Source organism: Oncorhynchus mykiss, chromosome 8, assembly GCF_057628025.1.
Source record: "Oncorhynchus mykiss isolate SJ-2025 chromosome 8, ASM5762802v1, whole genome shotgun sequence".
Classification (NCBI taxonomy): Eukaryota; Metazoa; Chordata; class Actinopteri; order Salmoniformes; family Salmonidae; genus Oncorhynchus; species Oncorhynchus mykiss.
In genome coordinates this window covers 52,433,466-52,459,604 of record NC_143029.1, presented here as the reverse complement: position 1 = coordinate 52,459,604, position 26,139 = coordinate 52,433,466, and the positions used below count along the sequence as shown (strand labels likewise).

Sequence of the window (26,139 nt, the reverse complement as noted above, 5' to 3'; positions counted from 1 at the left end):
ATTTTTTCGTACCTCAAGTTCTGTGAGGTGGAAGGATTTTGTTTGTCTCCATGAAAAAACTACTCTCTATAACTGTGTGTCCATGAGGCAAGGTTTTCATTAGGAATTTATGACCTCACTCTGCCCACAGCAGTCTGGTTGTAGAAGCAGAGAGTGGGGGATGGTGCTCGCTGTACTCAAAGAGGGCAACGTCGTGACACATGTAAACAGAAAATTCACATTTGCATGTCCATTTTTACATGTTTCTTACATGTAAAGTCGTATAGTGAACAGAAAACTTCCCACAAAATGACATCCATGCAACATTTATTTTATAAAAAACGCAACAATGAAAACACCTGCTGTAGTTCTGTAAAGTAACAATAAATTGTACCTCCTCACAGTATGTAACACTACAAGTTCCCATCTTCTTGGTGGACAACCGGTCGCTCTTGTAGGTCTGGCCAGAGATTTTCGTCAACGTTACATCTGATGTTTTCCCATGCGATGCACCAGGGGGGAAAAATCTTCTTGCGTGGCGCATCCATCCCCTGCAATGATCGCCTGTGATGTCCTCACAAGCAGCATTCGTGGCATCTAACAGAGACATCTGATCTTATGCCCGATAGTTATATTCTTTCCACCTCCATCCTGAACAAAACTCTTCTATTGGATTCAGGAATGGGGAGTATAGTGGAAGGAACTCCATTGTTATCCTTTCATGCGCAGCAAACTATTCCCTAACCTTCTTGCCATAGCTCGCATTGATGTGCCATCCTGGATGAGCTGCACTACCTGAGCCACTTGTGTGGGATGGCATCCGATTTACGGACTCCTAACCAACGGTGAAATTGTGTGGGGTTTTTTCGGGTTATTTCTAACTTATTTTTACATAATGTTTCTGCCACCGTCTCTTATGACCAAAAAGAGCTTCTGGATATCAGGACAGCGATTACTCACTGTGTCCTGGACGAAGATTTTTTTTAGTTAATTAACGAGTCGGACGCGAAGGATTTACAGACACCCAACAATGTCCAAATCCCAGTCATTTGCATGAGAAAGAGACAGAGATGTCGGGGACCTAGGTCGGGTGCCTTGTAAGGATCCAACGACGAGTGCCTCTACCATCAGTCCTATTAGCCAACGTACAATCATTGGATAACAAAACAGACGAGCTACAATCACAAATATCCTACCAACGGGACATTAAAAACTGTAATATCTTATGTTTCACCGAGTTGTGGCTGAAAGACTACACGGATAACATCCAGCTGGCGTGGTTTACGATGCATTGGCAAGATAGAACAGCTGTCTACAGTTAGACAAGGGGTGGCGGTCTGTGTATATTTGTAAACAACAGCTGGTGCATGAAATCTAATATTAAGGAAGTCCCAAGGCTTTTCTCACCTGAGGTAGGGTATCTCATGTTAAGCTGTAGACCACACTATGAGCTGTATAAGGCCATAAGCAAACAGGAAAACACTCATCCAGAAGCGGCACTCAGTGGCCGGGGACTTTAATGCAGGGAAAATTAAATGTGCAACCAGAGAAATTAAAACTAGACCACCTTTACTCCACACACAGAGATGTGTACAAAGCTCTCCCTCGCCCACCATTTGTCAAATCTGACAATAATTCGATCCTCCTGATTCCTGCTTACAAGCAAAAACTAAAGCAGGAAGCACCAGAGACTCGGGCAATAAAGAAGTGGTCAGATGACACAAATGCTAAGATAGAAGACTGTTTTGCTAGCACAGACTGGAATATGTTCCAGGATTCTTCCAATGGCATTGAGGAGTACATCACATCAGTCACTGGCTTCATCAATAAGTGCATCAATGACACTGTCCCAACACTGACCGTACGTACATACTCCAACCAGAAGCCATGGATTACAGGAAACATCCGCACTGAGCTAAAGGGTAGCGCTTTCAAGGAGCGAGAGTCTAACCCGAACACTTAAAAGAAATCCCGCTATGCTCACCAATGAACCATCAAACAAGCAAAGCATCAATACACTATTAAGATCGAATTGTACTACACCGGCTCCAACGCTCGTCGGATGTGGCAGGGCTTGCGAATGATTACAGACTACAAAGGAAAGCACAGCCGCGAGCTGCCCAGTGACACGAGCCTACCAGACGAGCTAAATTACTTCTATGCTTACTTCTAGGCAAGCAACACTGACGCATGCATGAGAGCATCAGCTGTTCCTGATGACTGTATGATCACGCTAGGTTGCAAGTTCGAATCCCCGAGCTGACAAGGTACAAATCTGTCGTTCTGCCCCTGAACAGGCAGTTAACCCACTGTTCCTAGGCCATCATTGAAAATAAGAATTTGTTCTTAACTGACTTTCCTAGTAAAATAAAGGTAAAATAAAATAAATAAAAGGTGATGTGAATATGCTCCCTATGATGTGAAAAAACAGATCAACATTCACAAGGTCGCAGGGCCAGAGGGACTACCAGGACGTGTACTCCGAGCACGCGCTGACCAACTGGCAAGTGTCTTCACTGACATTTTCAACCTGTCCCTGACTGAGTCTGTAGTACAAACACGTTTCAAGCAGACCATCATAGTCCCTGTGCCCAAGAACACTAAGGTAACCTGCCTAAATGACTACTGACCCATAGCACTCACATCTGTAGCCATGAAGTGCTTTGAAAGGCTGGTGATGGCTTTATCCCAGAAGCCATAGACCCACTCCAATTTGCATACCACCCCAACAGGTCCACAGATGATGCAATCTCTTTTGCACTCCACATTGCCATTTCCTACCTGGACAAAAGGAACACCTATGTGAGAATGCTATTCATTGACTACAGCTCAGCGTTCAACACCATAGTGCCCTCAAAGCTCATCACTAAGCTCAGGACCCTGGGACTAAACACCTCCCTCTGCAACTGGATCCTGGACTTCCTGACGGGCCGCCCCCAGGTGGTAAAGGTAGTTAACAACACACCTGCCATGCTTATTCTCAACACGGGAGCCCATCAGGGGTGCGTGCTCAGTCCCCTCCTGTACTCCCTGTTCACCCATGACTGCATGGCCAGGCATACTCAAACATCGTCATTAAGTTTGCAGATGACACAACAGTAGGACTGATCACCAACAACGATGAGACAGCCTAAATGGAGAAGGTCAGAGACTGTGTGGTGCCAGGATTACAACCTCTCCTACAACATGATCAAGACAAAGGAGATGATTGTGGACCAAATGAAAAGGAGGCCTGAGCTGTTAGCCAAATGGCTGTTAGCTGGCTGTTAGCCAAATGTCAGTTAGCTGAGCAGCTAGAGTTAGAGACAGCAGGTGCAGTAGAGAGAGAGAGTCGAAAACAGCAGGTCCAGGACAGGGTAGCACGTCCAGTGAACAGGTCAGGGTTCCATAGCCGCAGGCAGAACAGTTGAAACTGGAGCAGCAGCAGGACTGCAAGGAGTCATCAGGCCATGTAGTCCTGAGGCATGGTCCCAGGGCTCAGATCCTCTGGGAGGGAGAGAGAAAGAGAGAGAATTTGAGGGAGAATACCTAAATTCACACAGAAACCGGATAAAACAGGAGAAATACTCCAGACATAAGACTGACCTGAGCCCCCATACACAAACTATTGCAGCATAAATACAGGAGACTGAGACAGGAGGGGACGGGAGACACTGTGGCCCCGTCCAACAATAACCCCGGACAGGGCCAACAAGGCAGCATATAATCCCACACAACACTAGAGGGATAACTTCAAACCACCAGTTTACTACCCTGAGACAAGGCTGAGTTTAGCCCACGAAGATCTCCCCCACGGCACAAACCCGATGAAGATCACATCAGTGACTCAACCTACTCAAGTGACGCACCCCTCCTAGGGACGGCACGGAAGAGCACCAGTAACTCAGCCCCGGTAATAGGGTTAGAGGCAGAGAATCCCGGTGGAGAGAGGGGAAATGGCCAGGCAAAGACAGTTCGTTGCTCCAGTGCCCTTCTGCTCACCTTCACACCTCTGGGCCAGAGTACAGTCAATCATAGGACCTACTGAAGAGATGAGTCTCCAATAAAGACTCAAAGGTTGAGACTGAGTCTGGGTCACATAGGCAGACCGTTCCATAAAAATATTGCTCTATAGGAGAAAGCCCTGCCTCCAGCTGTTTGCTTAGTAATTCTAGGGACAATAAGGAGGCCTGCGTCTTGTGACTGTAGCGTACATGTAGGTATGTACGGCAGGACCAAATCGGAAAGATAGGTAGGAACAAGCCCATGTAATGCTTTGTAGGTTAGCAGTAAAACCTTGAAATCAGCCCTAGCCTTTACAGGAAGCCAGTGTAGAGAGGCTAGCACTGGAGTAATTTGATGAAATATTTTGGTTCTAGTCAAGATCCTGCAGCCATGTTTAGCACTAACTGAAGTTTATTTAGTGCTTTATCCAGGTAGCCGGAAAGTAGAGCATTGCAGTAGTCTAATCTAGAAGTGACAAAAGCATGGATTAACTTTTCTGCATCATTTTTGGACAGAACGTTTCTGATTTCTGCAAATACAAAGATGGAAAAAAGCTGTCCTTGAAATAGTATTGATATGTTCGTCAAAAAAGAGATCAGGGTCCAGAGTAGCACCACGGTCCTTCACAGTTTAATTTGAGACGACTGTACAACCATCAAGATTAATTGTCAGATCCAACAGAAGATCTCTTTGTTTCTTCTCTGTTTTGTCACAGTTTAAAAGCCATCCACTTCTGTCTGAAACATAGGCTTCCAGGGAGGACGAATTTTGGGCTTCACCATGTTTCATCAAAATGTACAGTTGTGTATGGTCCGCATAGCAGTGAAAGTTAACATTGATGTCATTCGGAAACACACCAAGAGGTAAAGATGTATAGTGAAAACAATAGTGGTCCTAAAACAGAACCTTGAGGAACACAGAAACTTACAGATGATTTGTCAGAGGACAAACCATCCACGGAGACAAACATATCTTTCCGACAGATACGATCTAAATCAGGCCGTGTAGACCAATGTGTATTTCCAATCACTCCAAAAGAATGCCATGATCGATGGTGTCAAAAGCAGCACTAAGGTTTAGGAGCACAAGGACAGATGCAGAGTCTTGGTCTGACGCCATTAAAATATGAGTGCAGTCTCAGTGCTATAATGGGGTCTAAAACCAGTCAGAAACGTTTCGTATACATTGTTTGTCTTCAGGAAGGCAGTGAGTTGCTACGCAACAGCTTTTTCAAAACATTTTGAGGAATGGGAGATTCGATATGGGCCCAGAGTTATATTTTCTTGGCCAAGGTTTGGCTTTTTCAAGAGAGGCTTTATGACTGCCACTTTTAGTGAATTTGGTACACATTTCTCTGGAAGCTTGCTCGGGTATTTTCTGTATACCAGGGAGCTAGTTTCTTATGACAAATGTTTTTGTTTTTAGGGGTGCGACTGCATCTAGGGTATTACGCAAGGTTAAATTTAGGTCCGGGAATTTATCTTGTTACGGAGGTGGTCCCTGCACAGGGACAGCTCAGCGGAAATTTCAGAGCGCCACCTATAGTACTCGAGTATAGTACTCGATAAATCTCAAACTTTCATAAAAATACACATGCAAGGTACTGAATTAAAGCTACACTCGTTGTGAATCTAGATTTGTGAATCAGATTTGTAAAATGCTTTTCGGCGAAAGCATGAGAAGCTATTATCTGATAGCATGCACCCCCCCAAAATACCAGCACGACACGTAAACAACAGATTTTGCGGTAGCTGACGCTACCCAAAACGCAGAAATAAAATATAAAACTGTTATGGTGAGTGAATGAGGACCCAAAAGCGAACTAACTTAAACAGAGCTTCTTTAATAACCAAACATAGGTAGGCTCAGATAGACCGGCAGATTCCGACAGGACAGGACAAGGTTACAGCAAACATGACGATAGTCTGGCTCAGGCATGAAACACAAACAAACAAGAATCCGACAAGGACAGGAGCAGAAACAGAGAGAGATATAGGGACCTAATCAGAGGGAAAAAAGGGAACAGGTGGGGAACGGGGTGAATGGGTAGTTAGAGGAGACAAGGGACAGCTGGGGGAAAGCGGGGGAGAAAAGGTAACCTAACACGACCAGCAGAGGGAGACAGGGTGAAGGGAAAGGACAGAGACAAGACAGCATGACAGTACATGACAGTACCCCCCCACTCACCGAGCGCCTCCTGGCGCACTCGAGGAGGAAACCTGGCGGCAACGGAGGAAATCATCAATCAGCGCACGGTCCAGCACGTCCCGAGAGGGAACCCAACTCCTCTCCTCAGGACCGTACCCCTCCCAGTCAACTAGGTACTGATGACCACGGCCCCGAGGACGCATGTCCAAGATCTTACGGACCCTGTAGATAGGTGCGCCCTCGACAAGGATGGGGGGGGGGGGGGGGGAGACGAGCGGGGGCGCGAAGAACGGGCTTAACACAGGAGACATGGAAGACCGGGTGGACGCGACGAAGATATCGCGGAAGAAGAAGTCGCACTGCGACAGGATTAATGACCTGAGAGATACGGAATGGACCAATGAACCGCGGGGTCAACTTGCGAGAAGCCGTCTTAAGGGGAAGGTTCTGAGTGGAGAGCCAAACTCTCTGACCGCGACAATACCTAGGGCTCTTAGTTCTACGCTTATTAGCAGCTCTCACAGTCTGCGCCCTATAACGGCAAAGTGCAGACCTGACCCTCTTCCAGGTGCGCTCGCAACGTTGGACAAAAGCCTGAGCGGAGGGGACGCTGGACTCGGCGAACTGAGATGAGAACAACGGAGGCTGGTACCCGAGGCTACTCTGAAAAGGAGATAGCCCGGTCGCAGACGAAGGAAGCGAGTTGTGGGCGTATTCTGCCCAGGGGAGCTGTTCTGACCAAGACGCAGGGTTGCGAAAAGAAAGACTGCGTAAGATGCGACCAATAGTCTGATTGGCCCGTTCTGCTTGACCGTTAGACTGGGGGTGAAAGCCGGAAGAGAGACTGACGGAAGCCCCAATCAAACGGCAAAACTCCCTCCAAAATTGAGACGTGAATTGCGGACCTCTGTCCGAAACGACGTCTGACGGAAGGCCATGAATTCTGAAAACATTCTCGATGATGATTTGTGCCGTCTCTTTAGCAGAAGGAAGCTTAGCAAGGGGAATGAAATGAGCCGCCTTAGAGAACCTATCGACAACCGTAAGAATAACAGTCTTCCCCGCTGACGAAGGCAGTCCGGTGACAAAATCTAAGGCGATGTGAGACCACGGTCGAGAGGGAATAGGAAGCGGCCTGAGACGGCCGGCAGGAGGAGAGTTACCGGACTTAGTCTGCGCGCAGACCGAACAAGCAGCCACGAAACGACGCGTGTCATGCTCCCGGGTGGGCCACCAGAAACGCTGGCGAATGGAAGCAAGCGTACCCCGAACGCCAGGGTGGCCGTCTAACTTGGCAGAGTGAGCCCACTGAAGAACGGCCAGACGAGTAGGAACGGGAACGAAAAGAAGGTTCCTAGGACAAGCGCGCGGCAACGGAGTTTGAGTGAGTGCTTGCTTTACCTGCCTCTCAATTCCCCAGACAGTCAACCCGACAACACGCCCCTCAGGGAGAATCCCCTCGGGGTCAGTGGAGGCTACTGAAGAACTGAAGAGACGAGACAAAGCATCAGGCTTGGTGTTCTTAGAGCCCGGACGATAAGAAATCACGAACTCGAAACGAGCGAAAAACAGCGCCCAACGCGCCTGACGCGCATTAAGTCGTTTGGCAGAACGGATGTACTCAAGGTTCCTATGGTCAGTCCAAACGACAAAAGGAACGGTCGCCCCCTCCAACCACTGTCGCCATTCGCCTAGGGCTAACCGGATGGCGAGCAGTTCGCGGTTACCCACATCATAGTTACGTTCCGACGGCGACAGGCGATGAGAAAAATACGCGCATGGGTGGACCTTGTCGTCAGAGAGGGAGCGCTGAGAAAGGATGGCTCCCACTCCCACCTCTGACGCGTCAACCTCGACAACGAACTGTCTAGAGACGTCAGGTGTAACAAGGATAGGAGCGGATGTAAAACGATTCTTGAGGAGATCAAAAGCTCCCTGGGCGGAAACGGACCACTTAAAGCACGTCTTGACAGAAGTAAGGGCTGTGAGAGGAGCTGCCACCTGACCGAAATTACGGATGAAACGACGATAGAAGTTCGCGAAGCCGAGAAAGCGCTGCAGCTCGACGCGTGACTTAGGGACGGGCCAATCAATGACAGCTTGGACCTTAGCGGGATCCATCTTAATGCCTTCAGCGGAAATAACAGAACCGAGAAATGTGACGGAGGAGGCATGAAAAGTGCACTTCTCAGCCTTCACAAAAAGACAATTCTCTAAAAGGCGCTGGAGGACACGTCGAACGTGCTGAACATGAATCTGGAGTGACGGTGAAAAAATCAGGATATCGTCAAGGTAAACGAAAACAAAGATGTTCAGCATGTCTCTCAGGACATCATTGACTAATGCCTGAAAGACAGCTGGAGCGTTAGCGAGGCCGAAAGGAAGAACCCGGTATTCAAAGTGCCCTAACGGAGTGTTAAACGCCGTCTTCCACTCGTCCCCCTCCCTGATGCGCACGAGATGGTAAGCGTTACGAAGGTCCAACTTAGTGAAAAACCTGGCTCCCTGCAGGATCTCGAAGGCTGAAGACATAAGAGGAAGCGGATAACGATTCTTCACTGTTATGTCATTCAGCCCTCGATAATCTATGCAGGGGCGCAGAGACCCGTCCTTCTTCTTGACAAAAAAAAACCCCGCTCCGGCGGGAGAGGAGGAGGGGACTATGGTACCGGCGTCAAGAGCTACAGACAAATAATCTTCGAGAGCCTTACGTTCGGGAGCCGACAGAGAGTATAGTCTACCCCGGGGGGGGGTGGTTCCCGGAAGGAGATCAATACTACAATCATACGACCGGTGTGGAGGAAGAGAGGTGGCCCTGGACCGACTGAACACCGTGCGCAGATCGTGATATTCCTCCGGCACCCCTGTCAAATCACCAGGCTCCTCCTGTGAAGAAGAGACAGAGGAAACAGGAGGGATAGCAGACATTAAACACTTCACATGACAAGAGACGTTCCAGGAGAGGATAGAATTACTAGACCAATTAATGGAAGGATTATGACAAACTAGCCAGGGATGGCCCAAAACAACAGGTGTAAAAGGTGAACGAAAAATTAAAAAAGAAATGGTTTCACTATGATTACCAGAAACAGTGAGGGTTAAAGGTAGCGTCTCACGCTGAATCCTGGGGAGAGGACTACCATCCAGGGCGAACAAGGCCGTGGGCTCCTTTAACTGTCTGAGAGGAATGTCATGTTCCCGAGCCCAGGTCTCGTCCATAAAACAGCCCTCCGCCCCAGAGTCTATTAAGGCACTGCAGGAAGCTGACGAACCGGTCCAGCGTAGATGGACCGACAAGGTAGTGCAGGATCTTGAAGGAGAGACAGGAGTAGTAGCGCTCACCAGTAGCCCTCCGCTTACTGACGAGCTCTGGCCTTTTACTGGACATGAAGTGACAAAATGACCAGCGGAACCGCAATAGAGACAGAGGCGGTTGGTGATTCTCCGTTCCCTCTCCTCAGTCGAGATGCGGATACCTCCCAGCTGCATGGGCTCAGCACCCGAGCCGGCAGAGGAAGATGGTAGTGATGCGGAGAGGGAGGCGACGGAGAGCGCGAGCTCCTTTCCACGAGCTCGGTGACGAAGATCAACCCGTCGCTCAATGCGAATAGCGAGTTCAATCAAGGAATCCACGCTGGAAGGAACCTCCCGGGAGAGAATCTCATCCTTTACCTCTGCGCGGAAACCCTCCAGAAGACGAGCGAGCAAGGCCGGCTCGTTCCAGCCACTGGAGACAGCAAGAGTGCAAAACTCAATAGAGTAGTCTGTTATGGATCGATTGCCTTGACATAGGGAAGACAGGGCCCTGGAAGCCTCCTCCCCAAAAACAGATCGATCAAAAACCCGTATCATCTCCTCCTTAAAGTCTTGATACTGGTTAGTACACTCAGCCCTTGCCTCCCAGATTGCCGTGCCCCACTCACGAGCCCGTCCAATAAGGAGAGATATGACGTAGGCGACACGAGCAGTGCTCCTGGAGTAAGTGTTGGGCTGGAGAGAAAACACAATATCACACTGGGTGAGGAACGAGCGGCATTCAGTGGGCTCCCCAGAGTAACACGGCGGGTTATTGATTCTGGGCTCCGGAGATTCGAAAGCCCTGGAAGTGGCCGGTGGATCGAGGCGGAGATGGTGAACCTGTTCTGTGAGGTTGGAGACTTGGGTGGCCAGGGTCTCAACGGCATGTCGAGCAGCAGACAATTCCTGCTTGTGTCTGCCTAGCATCGCTCCCTGGATCTCGACGGCTGAGTGGAGAGGATCCGAAGTCGCTGGGTCCATTCTTGGTCGGATTCTTCTGTTATGGTGAGTGAATGAGGACCCAAAAGCGAACTAACTTAAACAGAGCTTCTTTAATAACCAAACATAGGTAGGCTCAGATAGACCGGCAGATTCCGACAGGACAGGACAAGGTTACAGCAAACATGACGATAGTCTGGCTCAGGCATGAAACACAAACAAACAAGAATCCGACAAGGACAGGAGCAGAAACAGAGAGAGATATAGGGACCTAATCAGAGGGAAAAAAGGGAACAGGTGGGGAACGGGGTGAATGGGTAGTTAGAGGAGACAAGGGACAGCTGGGGGAAAGCGGGGGAGAAAAGGTAACCTAACACGACCAGCAGAGGGAGACAGGGTGAAGGGAAAGGACAGAGACAAGACAGCATGACAGTACATGACATAAAACATTCATTACCTTGGACGAGCTTCTTTGTTGGCACTCCTATATGTCCCATAAACATCACAATTGGGTCTTTTTCCCGATTAAATCCGTCATTGTATACCCAAAATGTCATTTGCTGAAGGCCAGTCTGATGCTGCAAAAAGCCCATTTACAAGACGCAACGTCACTTTTTAAAATTACAAAAGTCGCCTATAAACTTTTACAAATCACTTCAAACGACTTTTCTAAACCAACTTTAGGTATTAATAAACGTTAATGATGTATCAAATTGATCATGGGGCGATCTGTATTCGATAGCAGCAAGTCTGGAAATCATCGTCCATTTTTTCAGTTTCACAACATACAGTGGTGCGCCTCAAGAAAGGAGGGGTCTATTCGTGTTGTAACCAAGGATAAATGAGTCAGAAATTGACAGCAATGGCGACATCGTGTGGAAGCTGTAGGCATTTATTTATTTCATTTATTTTAGGTCGCCTTAAACAATTCATTGAATGGCGGACAAATATTTTTTTTGTGTTTTTGGTAAACAGTTTTACCAGGGATTTTTACTCCTAAACACGTTCTGTTATAGCCACAGACCCGATTTAACCAGTTTTAGAGACTTCAGAGTGTTTTCTATACACACATACTTATCATATGCATATACTATATTCCTGGCATGAGTAGCAGGACTTTGAAATGTTGCGAGATTTTTTACAAAAAGCTGCGAAAATTCGCATCATCCATAACAGGTTTTAATTAACGCATTTTCTTTTTAGCTTGACCCCCTGAACCATCCATAGTTCAAATTCAAGTCTGGCAGCCAATGTGCTAGTTTGACAGCCACTTTACTAGATAGCAACTTGTATGACTGAATGATGGAGAATGCTAGTAAGGCAAATTCAATTTCAAATCACTCATAGATGACTCTCTGGATAAAACCAAAGTAATTTGCATCCACTGCAAGGCTTCATTTGTTTATCACCGAAGTACATCAAGTCTTTGTTATCATTTACAAGCGAAACTATCACGCCTGCTCCCGCTCTTCCCCCCTGGCACTCGAGGGCGTCGGGCTGCTCTGCATTACCCACTCCTGCCACCATCATTGCACACACCTGCCTTCCCTCGTCACGCGCATCAGCAATTTATTGGACTCACCTGGACTCAATCACCTGTTTATTACCTCCCCTATATTTGTCAATTCCCCGGCTCTGTTCCCCGCTGCTGCATTCATTGACTGACATCTGTGTATTACCCGGTTCTGACACTGTTATTGTCTTGTTTCCGTGTCTGTTACAATTAAATGTTGACTCCCCTTACCTGCTTCTCTTCTCCAGCATCGGGTCTTACAGAAACATACTGTTGACACTGGCAATACTAGTAACGTTACTAGTAGTAATGGAGGCAGGCTAGGGTGCGCGCAGGAGGCCTATGGAGAAGTTGACTAGCAGCAAGCTAACACAAGCAACAGCCAAGCGGATAGCTACAGCTTGGAGGCCTGTCTGCATTTTGGAGGACGAAGGCTTGAGGGATATCATTTGGATAGCATCGAATGACTCAAAGTATGAGTTATGTTCACGTGTCACAGTCGTTCACGTGTCACAGTCGTTACAAGAATACACGAGCTGTATGAAAGTGAGAAGGCTATGAAAGCGGAGGAATTGAAACATACAACTAACTGGCTGTTGCTCTCACCAGAGACCACTGGACTTAGGTCAGTAACAACAACTACATTGGGGTTACTACCAGTGGTGGAAAAAGTACCCAATTGTCATACTCGAGTAAAAGTAAAGATACCTTAACAGAAATTTACTCAAGTAAAAGTGAGTCCCCCAGTAAAATATTACTGGAGTAAAAGTTTTTGGGTTTTAAAAATACTTAAGTATCAATAGTAAAAGTGTAAATCATTTCAAATTCCTTATATAAAGCAAACCAGACAGCATAACTTTCTTCTTTTTTTTTTTACGGCTAGCCAGGGGCATGTTCCAGCACTCAGACATCATTAACCTACGAAGCATGTGTTTAGTGAGTCGCCAGATCAGGGGCAATAGTGATGACCAGGGATGTTCTCTTGATGTGTGAATTAAGTGTGTGAATTAGGCAATTTTCCAGTCCTGCTAAGCATTCAAAATGTAACAAGTACTCTTGGGTGTCAGGGAAAATGTATGGAGTAAAAAATACATAATTTTCTTTAGGAATGTAGTGAAGTAAAATTACAGATACCCCCCCAAAAATACTTAAGTAGTACTTTCAATTCATTTTACTTTACACCACTGGTTACTGTCCACCACATTAATGAAAACTGGAAACTGCATTCACACACTCTACCCATAATGAAGACAGTAGAGGCACTATGCTGAAACGTGCGCTGAGTATTTCATGGATCTAGCAAAGCAGTGGAACGTTGAAAACGAAGTTACCACAGTATGCACAGACAGTGCACGGAACATGATTACAGCTGCGAGACGTCTGCGTTTTGAACACCTGTCTTGTACCGCGCACAGTCTCCAAAGGTCCATCAGTGTCCCTACAGAACAGCGGGTTCAACAAGCTGCAAATCTAGGACAACAGAAAGTTGCAAATGGGCTAAAGAATAAGTGACTCGCACAAGATGTCACAACAAGATGACATTCCACTCTGGAAATGGTAAAGCATGTCCACAGAAACCAACAACCCCTGAGAGATGCTCTGGCCCAACAGAACTTACATCACCATGCCAACCACAGCTGAACTGGAGAAACTGCAGAAGCTGGAGGCACTTCTGGAGCCCTGCATGTAATAGTCTTTATCTCACTATTAGTGTTATAATAATATTTGGTTTGTGTGTGTGTGAGAGAGAGATGGTGTAAAGTGAACGTAGACAGGGCTCTAACTCCTCTAGCTCCAAGATGAGTTAGGGTGCAGGCCAGGCAGAATGCTGTTAGCCAGCCTGCCAGCTTAGTGGAGTCTGCCACTAGCACAGTCAGTGTAGTCAGCTCAGCTATCCCCATTGAGACCGTGTCTGTGCCACGATCTAGGTTGGCAAAACTAAATATGGCGGTGTTCGCTTTAGCAATCTCACTGGAATACAGACATCCTCCATTGCTATCATTTTTGAAAGAGATTGTGATATCTCACATCTCAAAATATAACTACTTAATGTTAGATCCCTCACTTCCAAGGCAGTTATCGTCAATTAACTAATCAAATTTCAATTTACAAAAAAATAAAATGACTGCGTTTTTGTCTTTTGAGCTTCTAGTCATGAAATCTATGCAGCCTACTCAATCACTTTTTATAGCTACTGTTTACAGGCATCTTGGGCCGTATACAGTGTTCCTCACTGAGTTCCCTGAATTCCTGTCGGACATTGAATTCATGGCAGATAATATACACATTTTTGGTGACTTTAATATTCACATAGTAAAGTCCACAGACCCATTTCAAAACTCTTTCGGAGCCATCATTGACTCAGTGTGCTTTGTCCAACATGTCTCCGGACCTACTCACTGCCACAGTCACACTTTGGACCTAGCTGGAATAAATATTGTGGAACTTAATGTTTTTCCTCATAATCCTGGACTATCGGACGACCAATTTTTTACGTTTGCAATTGGTACAAATAATCTGTTTAGGCCCCAACCAAGGATCATCAAAAGCTGTGCTTTAAAACGTCTTCGGGATCGGTGTCCCTTCCACGGGACGGTTGAGTTAAAGTAGGCTAATGCGATTAGCATGAGGTTGTAAGTAACAAGAACATTTCCCAGGACATATCTGATATTGTCAGAAAGCTTAAATTATTGTTAATCTAACTGCACTGTCCAATTTACAGTAGCTATTACAGTGAAAAAATACCATGCTACTGTTTGAGGAGAGTGCACAATTTTGAACATGAAAAGTTATTAATAAACAAATTAGGCACATTTGGGCAGTATTGAGGCAAAATGTTGAAAATAAATGAAATTGTTCATTGGAACAGTCTAAAACGTTGCACATACACTGATGCCATCTATTGGCCAAAATCTAAATTGCACCTGGGTTGGAATAATACATTATGGCCTTTTTCTCTTGCATTTCAAAGATGATGGTACAAAAAAAATACAAAAGAACATCTGTTTTTTTTCTTTGTATGAACTTTTACCAGATCTATTGTGTTATATTCTACTACATTCCTTTCACCCCTCCATACATTCCTTTCACATTTCCATGCAGCAGAGGCAACTCTGGGTCTTCCTTTCCTGTGGCGGTCTTCATGTTTTTTGCGACAGCACTTGAAGAAATGTTCAAAGTTCTTTAATTTTTCCGAATTGACTGACCTTGTCTTAAAGTAATGATGAACTGTCATTTTTCTTTGCTTATTTGAGCTGTTCTTGCCATGGTGTGGACTTAGCCTTTTACCAAATAGGGCTATCTTCTGTATACCACCTCTACTTTGTCACAACACAACTGATTGGCTCAAACGCATTAAGAAGGAAAGAAATTCAACAAATTAACATTTAGCAAGGCACACCTGTTAATTGACCTAAAACAGGGAATATTTACTGGTATTTAAATGTCAGGAATTGTGAAAAACTGAGTTTAAATGTATTTGGCTAAGGTGTATGTAAACTTCCGACTTCAACTGTGTATATATATATATACACAGTGGTGGAAAAAGTACCCATTTTCATACTTAGTGAAAGTCACCCAGTAAAATCCTGGTTTTAAATATACTTAAGTATCAAAAGTAAATGTAATTGCTAAAATATACTTAAGTATCAAAAGTAAAATTATAAATAATTAGAAATTCCTTATATCAAGCAAACCAGATAGAATAATGTTCTTGTTTTTTATTTTATTTACGGCTAGCAAGGGGCATTTGTGTTTAGTGAGTCCGCCAGATCAGATGCAGTAGGGTTGACCAGGGATTTTGTCTTGAAGTGCGTGAATTAGACAATTTGCCTGTCCTGCCAAGCATTCAAAATGTAACGTGTACTTTTGGGTGTCAGGGAAAATGTATGTACATTATTTTCTTTAGGAATGTAGTGGAGTAAAAGTAAAAGTTGTCAGAAATATAAATTGTTAAGTACAGATACCCCCAAAATTGACTTTTGACTTACTTTCAAGTTTGTTTTACTTAAGTACTTTACACCACTATATATATATATATATATATATATGCATTGTGTGTTCTTTCTGTTCTGTAACAGAGGGTTTATTGGGTCTACTGGCATCTAAACTACACATCCCAAAATGCCATTCGTGTCTAGTGCGCGTGTATTAGACGTTTGCAGTGGGAGTTTAATTTCACGTAGATAGCTAGGCTAGCTAGCTTGCTATAGTTTGCAGTTGAAGCGCAGTTTGTAATTTTATCCATAACATTCTCCAGATTTTTACAGTATGAGTAACGTTGGTTTTTCGGCTGTACGGGGGAGCACTTCTGAGGGACCTGATAAGGTTGACATGTCTTTAGGTAAGGCCGCTCGCGACACTTGATGTGGTGGTTACCAGTAGCTCGGGTTTGGTTGTTGTAACTAGCCATAGCTAATGTTCGCATGTAAAGTAGCTAGCCAGCTAATCGGTTATAAGGTCATAATATACATTGTTATATAACTAAATATATGTATATACATTCCACTGTCTATTTCAAAGTCTGAAAGCTCTTACTACTCTGGCAACTTTGTTAGCTAGCTGCGTTCATTCAATGCGACCAAGCCAGCTAACGTTAGCTACAGTAACGTTAACTAGTTAATATTTTGTAGGTCTTATGAGTTGAACATTAAGCTATATGTATATATTAGGCCCATCCAAACGTCAGTGTGAGTAATGAATGTAGCTACAGTTAGCTATAATGTACAAAGTCAGCTCAGACTTCCAGGAGTCAGACAAACTTTCATTCATATGCTTGGCATTTAGATTTTACATTGACTAGAAAAAGAGCTCACTGACGAGTCAATTTATAATATTGTTTTGTTCATCTTACTTCCCTAGATGATATCATTCGTCTGAACAAGAAAGAGCAACAAGCACGGAGGCCAGGCCCGGGGAACCGCAGGCCATTACAGAAAGGAAAGGGCTTTGTACAAGGGAAACCAGTTGGAGCGAGAGCTGGAGGACAGACCCAAAGAGGTGTGTACAGTAGCTTTGTTTGTGGTGCTCATTAATGCAGATGGTTTTCTATTGTTGTATAACTTCATACAGTCATTCCTGTGATATTTGAAATGGCAGACTTTAGCTCCACTTATAATACCAATGAACCTGTTAGAGACATCACATTTGGATTGTCCACATGTCATTTCCAGGAGGTGGTGTAGCAAGAAGGGGGGTAACGAGAGTGGGTGTTGGAAGAGGCCGGAAGATTCCCCCTCTGGTTGGTCAAAGCCGAGGTCAAGGGGTTATCACTGGACTGGCGGCCCGGAAGACGGCAGCCGTACAGAAAGGAATCAGTCCACTCAACCGACCGACTGTCAACCAGGTACTAAGGGCTCGTACATCTGGGACATGTTCATTAGGGCAAAATGTTGCACTCAGTTTTGGACCGTTTTCCTGTTTCATGCCTAATGAACACAAACAACCCTTGTTGGGATCGAAGAGGAGGAGGAGGAGGAGGAGGAGGAGGAGGAGGAGGAGTGAGTTAGTTTCCAAAGGAGCCCTCGCTCCTCTGCTCACCATCTCTATTTACGTTTTCCCTCTTAGAAGTCACGGCCCTTCAACAACCAACCGCGGCCCTTCAACAACCAACCGCGGCCCTTCAACAACCAACCGCGGCCCTTCAACAACCAATCGTGGCCTTTTATCCAATCAGCCCAATTCAGACAGATGCAAGGCCAGAGGAGGCCGTACAGACAGACAGACGTACAGAGAGGCCCCAACACGATGACACATACAAGACCCGTTCAGCTGCGGGGACGGTAACAAAATTACAATTGCAGAATTTACTCCTGGAGTAGTCCCCTCCATGGAATATAACCACGTCACACTGTCAGTCGGTACAAATTCGCTTATTTACCCCTTCTCCTTGACCTTAACCCTTCAATGTTTGCAGATCTGTATCATTTCAGTAATGTGGTGGAAGTGCCATATCAGGTTTTCCATTCGAAAAATGTGGAGTCGGACATTTGACCGGCAACATTTGAATTTACCGAACATTTTAGAAATGTACCAGACCCATGTGCATTGGGTGCGTAACTTGATTGCAGCGTCCAGCCGCTGTGCTCAGAATGACAGAAATCATATTTAGAATAAGGTAATTCATATTAACAGAACGTGCAAGTCGAGAATGCAACAATGTGCGGTCCTTCTTACCGAATTCTGATTTAAACATGTTAGAATAAATCAAATCAAATGTATTTATATAGCCCTTCGTACATCAGCTGATATCTCAAAGTGCTGTACAGAAACCCAGCCTAAAACCCCAAACAGCAAGCAATGCAGGTGTAGAAGCACGGTGGCTAGGAAAAACTCCCTAGAAAGGCCAAAACCTAGGAAGAAACCTAGAGAGGAACCAGGCTATGTGGGGTGGCCAGTCCTCTTCTGGCTGTGCCGGGTGGAGATTATAACAGAACATGGTCAAGATGTTCATAAATGACCAGCATGGTCGAATAATAATAAGGCAGAACAGTTGAAACTGGAGCAGCAGCACAGTCAGGTGGACTGGGGACAGCAAGGAGTCATCATGTCAGGAATAACTGTCCACATTTACTTTTCCTCAGCCAACAAGACGATTTAACAGCTTATTGTTTGGAATAGGCTATTTCTTTCTCAGACTATGGACAGTTGGGGGACGATAGATCTGAAATTCATACAATTTAAAAAAGTTTAAAAATTAACTTTAAAAAGCAATCAGTCTGACAATGCGCACAAGGCAGTAGGCTACGTGCAAATGTTTGTTCCATAATGCAATTAGTGAGAAAACACTGTTTTCAAAAGGGAACTGCAGATGTGAGCAGTTTCATGTCACAGAGATTACATTTTGAAGCAGGGTAAGATATTGCCTCATAGTATGTATCAAAACATTCAAGTTTCAAACAATTAAGTATATGTTTTCAAAATGCATACTGCCTCCAGTTCATTGCAAAGTGGTGTGTGCCAAGCTGATGAAGCCTCCCTGCCTTCTGTTTCCGTTTGAGGCTGCGTTCAAAACAACTCTGAGCTCTGACTCATGACCAACTGGGCAAAATCGGTTTGATCGGTCATCCAACTCGGGAAGAAGATCACTAATGTCATGATTTGACCTATTTCCCCCCCCCCCCCCCCGAGTTCCTAGTTGTCTTAAAAGCGCCACAAGATGCAGCAGCTCTTGCGCTGTCTGACAGATTTTCCACTCAAAGGCTCTGTATGCTGTAGGTCCTACAAGTGATAAATAGATTATGCAAATTAAGCTATCAACTAATAAAAATGACCAGTCAAATGAATGTGCATAGACTGATATTTCCATCAGTGATTAGGCTAAAAAGCATTAATTCTCAATGGGATTTTTTCTTCTTTATGTTGGCCGGTGCCAATTTCCTTTATCGTCTTCTATTATTTTTGTTGGGGTCAAAAGTCGGCTATTACTGGTTAACGGAAAACCTGCGCCATACTGTATACACACCGTCCGTATATGTATCCAGGCCTGTAAAATCTGCAAACATCGAAGGGTTAACTTTAAGTATTTCAAGTGCTCTCCAATGTCATTCCACAAACGAAGGGTGTCATGGATTTTTTTTTTAATCTCTGTTCCTGTCTCAACCAACCTTCCATCTTGTGTTCTCCTTGTAGGCCTCTGCCCCCTGTCCATCAAACCCAGAGAGAAGCTCGCCAGGCCACGTTTCTCTTCCACAGGGGCCTCAAGGTATGCTCTCTATTTGTCTGTAGGTGTCTGATCGTAGGCAGCCTTTTTTTTTAGAACAGACCCAGTACATGAAAAGTTGTCTCACTTGTACATTCGTCCATACTGCAGGTTCACGCCCAGGTGCAGAAGCCAGCTCCAACATCTCTACCCCCTATTCCAGTTAGATCTCGCCAGTGAGTATTTGACCTGTGTGTTGATTAGGGCTGTGAATATCCATATTGCAAGAGGCTGCGATTATTTTTGAAATGCCACTTAGCTATCTGTAATGGCCATTTTATAAAAAAGGTTTTGTTTATTGCTTAATCCCACACACACCAAGCCCCGCCCCCTGTCACTCAAGCAGGCAGTTCCTAATGCTCAAATAGACTGGTACCAGTGGTGGAGTGTAACAGCTTGTTCTTAATCAGAGAGGATAAAGTGAAGAATATTCTAAAATCTTTGTCGCAAGTATCTAAGTATCTCTGGTCTACAATCGCAAGTAAAATCACAATATTTGGTACAGAAATCTCTGATTTTTTTTTATTTTTGACCATATCGTGCAACCCTAATGTGGATGGGTGTGTTTGTGTGTGAGAGAATGAACACACTGACTGTCACCTCTTGACAGACCACATTCCTCTGTATAATTTGGTGCACCCTCATCATTCTTGAATACCACAAATGTTACCTTTGCTTGTCGTTATCCACAGGTTGTCTTACGCTATGTTTGTCTGTTTGCCTGTCTGTCCACCAGGTGGCGCACGTCAACAAACAGCAGTGGGATCCTGACCGTTTCCATCGACAACCCAACTGCCACCATGACGCAGCCTGAGTGAGTCCCATTATGAGCTCACACAGACCACTTTCAGAACAGAGGCTGACTGAGTACACAGGACCAGTAGTTTTTCCTTAACATATGACCTGATCATAATGAAGGGCCAGAGTTTTGCCTGGACAATTCACATAGTCAAGAAATACTCCTGGGCTGAGATAAACAACCACTCACCATGTATTTTCTTCTCTGTTCCCCCAGGCCTCCCAGTGCTTGGTCCCTGCACCCCTCGGCACCCATCAGCCCGTCCCCAGTCAAGGTGGAGGAGGAGAAGAAACCAGTACCACCTAAAGGAGTCCCCCTGCAGTTTGACATCAATAGCGTGGGGAAACAGGTGAAAATAAGATAAAAGTGCACAATCACACAGTGGCTGTGTTTACACAGGCAGCCCATTTCTGAGTTTTTGCCCAATTATTGATGAGTCGATCTGATTGGTCAAAAGACAGATTAGTGGAAAAACATCAAAATTAGCCTGCCTGTGTAAATGCAGCCCAAGTGGCTCGGATCTTGTCCTGATGAGCATATACATTTTAAGAACTGTGTTTGAACTAAATAGTCAAGAGTATAACTCCCCCAGGTGGTTCAAAATCAAGGTTTCACCCTGTGAATTGGTGAGTACAGGGTCCTATTCATTAGGGCATGCTCTATCAAAATGTGAAACTGTTTTAAAACATGCAATGCAAAGGTAGACAAGTGTTTGTTATTTGAAATGTTCAGATTGCATACATTTTGTGCCTAGTCAACATGACCCAGATGTGTGACGGGAATTATTGGTTTTCTGACAATCTTTCTCTATCCAAACTGTTGTCACAGCAGACGGCGCTGACTTTGAATGAGCGATTCCGCATCCTGAAAGACCAGCGCATCGCCACTGCGCAGACCAGCAAAGGCAGCCGATTCGTCACCGTGGGTTAATCCAACGATACGAAGGAAATCTTTGTGTTCCACTCAGACAGACACGCACTCTGACCCACACTTATCTAATTTGCTGGAACCATTCAAAAGGTCCCTGCACTGATCTTAAGCTGATTCTCCTGAGTGACTTTCCTCATGGAGCAGCAGAATGAGATAGACAAAGTGCACTACTCCTCAAATGTGAGAACTATATACGGGTGCAGTTATTGTGGAATATATTTTTTTTTGTACCATGATAGGACACTATCATTATTCATAACAATGTATATTGAACAAAAATATAAACGCAACAATTTCAAAGATTTTACTGAGTTACAGTTCATATAAGAAAATCGGTCAATTTAAATAAGTAAATTAGGCCCTAATATATTGATTTCACATGACTGGGCAGGGGTGCAGTCTGGGGAGCCAGGCCCAACCAATCAGAATGAAGTTTTTCCCCACAAAATGGCTTTATTACAGACAAATACTCCTCAGCTTCACCAGCTGTCCGGGTGGCTGGTCTTGGACAATCCCGCAGGTGAAGAAGCCAGATGTGGAGGTCCAGAGCTGGCTTGGTTACACGTTGTAAGGTCGATTGGAGGTCCTGCCAAATTCTCTAAAACTACGTTGGAGGCGGCTTATGGTAGCGAAATTAACATTATGTTCTCTGGCAACAGCTCTGGATGACACTCAACCTGAGACATCTTTTGGCGTGTTCTGTGACTGCAATTTTTATTTCATTTTTTATTGTCCCCAGCACAAGGTGCACCTTTGTAATTATCATGCTGTTTAATCAGATTCTTGATATGTCACACCTGTCAGGAGGATGGATTATCTTGGCAAAGGAGAAATGCTCACTAACATGGATGTAAACAAATTTGTGCACAAAATTTGAGAAATATTTTGTGAATATGGAACATTTCTGGGATCTTATTTCAGCTCATGAAACGTGACCAATGCTTTACATGTTGCGTTTGTATTTTTGTTCAGTGTACTTAGCTGTTGTCTTCAGGAGCTTCAACATTTGTCTGGACGTAAACGAAAATCCCTTTTCTCGCAAGGAGTGCAGCTGTGGGAGTTGTACTGAAGGACATTGGAAGAATGTTTTTCAATACGGATGTTGCTTTGTGCCAGAAGGAAAGGGTTTTGTTTAGTGTCTTTTATTAAATTCTTTTTTTATTGATGGCATTTTTTTAAATACTATTTGTTTTGTTTCAAATAAAGAAATGTGGGACTTTGTTTCCCTCTCTAGCTAGATTTCCATCGAATTCACGACTGATTTTTCATGCTAATATTCTAAAATCTACATAAAGAAAATACACATTTTCCCACCTGTGGAGTTTTTCCACCAAACAGACTTGTTTCAGATAAAAATCAGGGGTGTGTGATGACGAAGTGTAGACAATTTACTTTTAAGTTTTCATGTACCGAATAAAAATCTGAAGTTCATTGTTTCCATCTCATTTTCAACTCTACTGATAGTTTTGACACACTTACTTGCATATACTACATTTCCAGCCACAGTTTTTATGTTGAAAAATAAAGTGCTAAAGTATTTTTGCCCAATACAATCCTTAACCACAGTTCACTTCACCTTTAACACCCATCACAGGTATGAAATAATGGAATTTATGTAACATAACTGGTAAAAAGGTATTTATTTTGGTTCTGATAAATGTGGGCTGCTGTCCTATAGGAAATGCTGTTCGGTGTATCTGTGGCATATTTTTTTTGCTACCTTTTCATACCCAAGTAGAGAACTGTAACCAGGTTTCCTTCCAACCTTTTATAAACTCTGCAACAAAAAAACATCCTCTGTCAACTGCGTTTATTTTCAGCGAACTTTGTGTAAATATTTGTATGAACAAAACGAGATTCAACAACAGACATAAACTGAACAAGTTCTCTCCTCATGGACTGCACCAGATTTGGCAGTTCTTGCTGTGAGATATTACCCCACTTCCACCAAGGCACCTGCAAGTTCCCGGAGATTTTCTGAGGGGGAATGGTCTTATCCCTCACCCTCCGATCCAACAGGTCTCAGACGTGCTCAATGGGATTGAGATCACGGCTCTTCGCTGGCCATGGCAGAACACTGACATTCCTGTCTTGCAGGAAATCAAGAACAGAACGAGCAGTATGGCTGGTGGCATTGTCATTCTGGAGGGTCATGTCAGGATGAGCCTGCAGGAAGGGTACCACATGAAGGAGGAGGATGTCTTCCCTGTAATGCACAGCGTTGAGATTGCCTGCAATGACAACGAGCTCAGTCCGATGATGCTGACACACATCCCCAGACGGACCCTCCACCTCCAAATCGATCCTTCTCCACAGTACAGGCCTCGGTGTAACGCTCATTCCTTCAACGATAAACGCGAATCCGACCATCACCCCTGGTGAGACAAAACCGCAACTCGTCAACGAAGAGCACTTTTTGCCAGTCTTGTCTGGTCCAGCGACGGTGAGTTTGTACCCATAGGCGACGTTGTTGCCGGTGATGTCTGGTGAGGACCTGCCTTTACAACAGGCCTACAAGCCCTGTGGGTCCAGCCTCTCTCAGCCTGTTTTGGACAGTCTGAGCACTGATGGAGGGATTGTGTGTTCCTGGTGTAACTCAGGCAGTTAACATCCAGTACCTGTCTCGCAGATGTGATGTACCGATCCTGTGTAGGTGTTGTTACATGTGGTCTGCCACTGCGAGGACGATCAGCTGTCCGTCCTGTCTCCCTGTAGTGCTGTCTTAGGCGTCTCACAGTACGGACATTACAATTTATTGCCCTGTCCACATCTGCAGTCCTCATGCCTCCTTACAATTCTACACATTTTACCATTGATCATGACATCTGTCGCCCCCCATAATCCGGCCCTGAGTGTGAGGACTATACATCATATCATCACGACTTTTTACTTCAATATGATGGTTATATCAATATTAATTAGCACAGCCGTTTCCACTTATATTTCTTGCATAATTCATTTAACCGTTACAAAAAGATGCCACCTTCTCTAGTGTACTTTGTTTTGTCTGCATTATTTTTATTTACACTATGTCATCACACAGCCTTTTATTTGCAATAAGTCCATTTTTTTATTTATGATTAGGCATCGCTCAATACTAACTACAAAGTCATTATTCAGTTGAATACATCTGAAATGAATGTACTTAATCCCGGTAGGCGTTTACCCTCCACTACACCACTGCTACAGAGCATACCCAGTGTTTAAAATAGAAAATATATTCCTTAGGAAAACACCATCCTGTCAGTACCTTCACGGATGCTGTTGTGCTAGGCTAGCCACCTAACATTTGCTACCCAGTTTATTTTAGGAGAGCAGTATGCCTCCAAAAGTTTGGTCGGGCTCAAAGAGAGAGGGGGGCATTGGTTGGTTGGCTCCCATCCATATTCTTTTTAAAATTCTGTAGCAGTTGTTTCTTTGGTCTTGAATGTAACAGAAATGGCAAAAACACAAGACGGTATGTCCCAAATGGCACCCTATTTCCTGTATAGTGCACTACTTTTGACCATAGCCCTGTTGTTACTTTGGCTCAGCATGGCTTATTGCATCACCATGGCATATCATGTGGTCATCATGGGGTAGGCTAGAAAAGGTCCGAACAGCTGTTTATAACTCAAACACCTGTTTTAGGATTTTCTGGACAACCTGCTGTTAGCCTACTACTACAGCTTGCCACTTGCTTGTGATCATGTATTGTCATAGCCCAATACCTCGGCTCTCATCTGCAGAGAACCAAACCATAGACATCCCATCCACCCCAAAAGCCGCTTGGGTGACCAGCAGGGACGGATCACAATGCAGCCGCACCAGCCTATGCTCCAGTACCAGCACCGTTGAGTCCTGGCCCTTCTCGGTCTACCCATGGTGCGAGGACATTGTTATCCACCACGAGAGGGTACCATCGCTTGAGATGGTGAGAAAGGTGTCCGGTAAGTGCCGGGCCAGGTCGGCCCAATCACTGGGCTCCGGTGCCTCGGAGCAGACCCTCGCCAGCATCCCAGAGGATGCCCCCATCCTGGTCCAACACATCACCCAGGCCGTGCCTCAGGCCGTGGCTGAGGACGCTGCACCTAAACCTGCCAAGAAGTCCTTCTGGAAGAGGCTGCGAGGTTACTTCAAGAGGACAAAGACCCGTGCCAAGAAAACTGAGATGCAGCAAGAGGACGACGGACAAAGACGCAGATAAAGATTTGACCAGGGGATGCTGCTTCCCCTACCTGGACTCCCTGAAAAAAGTTACTTTAAAAAAAAAAAAAATGTGGAAATGTATACTTGTGTTTTCTTGATAGGCTACGTTATAAACAGGTTCTCTACACTTGATGAATTTAAAAATATTACACAAATTAATTGAAAATTCAGGTTGGGTTATTATAGGTATTCAAGCTCTTCATAAAATGTTAATAAGTAGGGTACAATGGCAGCCGTGTGGAGAGTCCAACTGCTATGACATGGCTAATAGTCAAGTCATGAAGTGAGAGGATAAACATTTTCAGCAAAATAAACAAATTTGAGAACACTTACAAAAATTCCAACTGAAGGTTTGTTCTGTACAGGTCACCGGTAATTGCAGAGGAGCCAGGGGCTGATTTGGGATTGGGCATATTTTCAGACCAAATCGTTCAGTAAGGAATGAGTTGCTCTCGACAGGCTGGCAAACCAGTCTTGTAGGAAAGACTTTTTAGGCCAATTCCAAATCCTCCTGTAAACCCTGCGCCCTAAACTGACAAGTACACAACTACAGGGCAAAACAGACAGGATTGGCTTAGACTATTAATATGCATTCTATATTTAGTTACTAAAAGTTTTAAAACAAATACATTTGCACAATGAACACATATCCTTTAAATTCAT

The 26,139-nt window shown here is 44.7% G+C and overlaps 2 protein-coding genes and 1 pseudogene across 4 annotated transcripts; all 3 read left to right on the top strand.

Annotated features, from left to right (window-relative positions):
• Positions 1 to 11,209: 11,209 nt before the first annotated feature.
• Positions 11,210 to 13,550, top strand: LOC149981684 (uncharacterized; annotated as a pseudogene).
• Positions 13,551 to 15,972: 2,422 nt separating this feature from the next.
• LOC110530045 (UAP56-interacting factor) lies at positions 15,973 to 22,719 on the top strand. 3 transcript variants are annotated; one of them, XM_021612822.3, is made up of 9 exons: positions 15,973 to 16,202; positions 16,721 to 16,858; positions 17,032 to 17,204; positions 17,426 to 17,640; positions 19,490 to 19,562; positions 19,671 to 19,735; positions 20,296 to 20,373; positions 20,575 to 20,707; positions 21,190 to 22,719. In XM_021612822.3, exons 1-9 carry the CDS (start codon positions 16,130 to 16,132, stop codon positions 21,286 to 21,288), a joined length of 1,047 nt encoding a protein of 348 aa, XP_021468497.3. In that variant the 5' UTR covers positions 15,973 to 16,129; the 3' UTR covers positions 21,289 to 22,719. The 3 variants fall into 3 exon arrangements, with proteins under 3 accessions (XP_021468497.3, XP_021468496.3, XP_090038009.1); XM_021612821.3 differs by having other exon boundaries at positions 21,187 to 22,719; XM_090181883.1 differs by lacking the exon at positions 21,190 to 22,719 and adding an exon at positions 20,951 to 21,076.
• Positions 22,720 to 22,932: 213 nt separating this feature from the next.
• On the top strand, positions 22,933 to 25,981 carry LOC149981683 (uncharacterized). The gene has a single exon (XM_090181884.1). It carries the CDS (start codon positions 24,977 to 24,979, stop codon positions 25,472 to 25,474), a length of 498 nt encoding a protein of 165 aa, XP_090038010.1. The 5' UTR covers positions 22,933 to 24,976; the 3' UTR covers positions 25,475 to 25,981.
• The last annotated feature ends 158 nt before the right edge of the window (positions 25,982 to 26,139 follow it).

Bases quoted from the DNA above. Each gene is read 5' to 3' on its own strand.
- LOC110530045 (XM_021612821.3), top strand. From the start codon at position 16,130: ATGAGTAACGTTGGTTTTTCGGCTGTACGGGGGAGCACTTCTGAGGGA. The intron at 17,205-17,425 runs GTACTAAGGGCT...TTTCCCTCTTAG, and splicing joins ACCGACCGACTGTCAACCAG to AAGTCACGGCCCTTCAACAA. The intron at 20,374-20,574 runs GTGAGTCCCATT...CTGTTCCCCCAG, and splicing joins GCCACCATGACGCAGCCTGA to GCCTCCCAGTGCTTGGTCCC.
- LOC149981683 (XM_090181884.1), top strand. From the start codon at position 24,977: ATGTATTGTCATAGCCCAATACCTCGGCTCTCATCTGCAGAGAACCAA.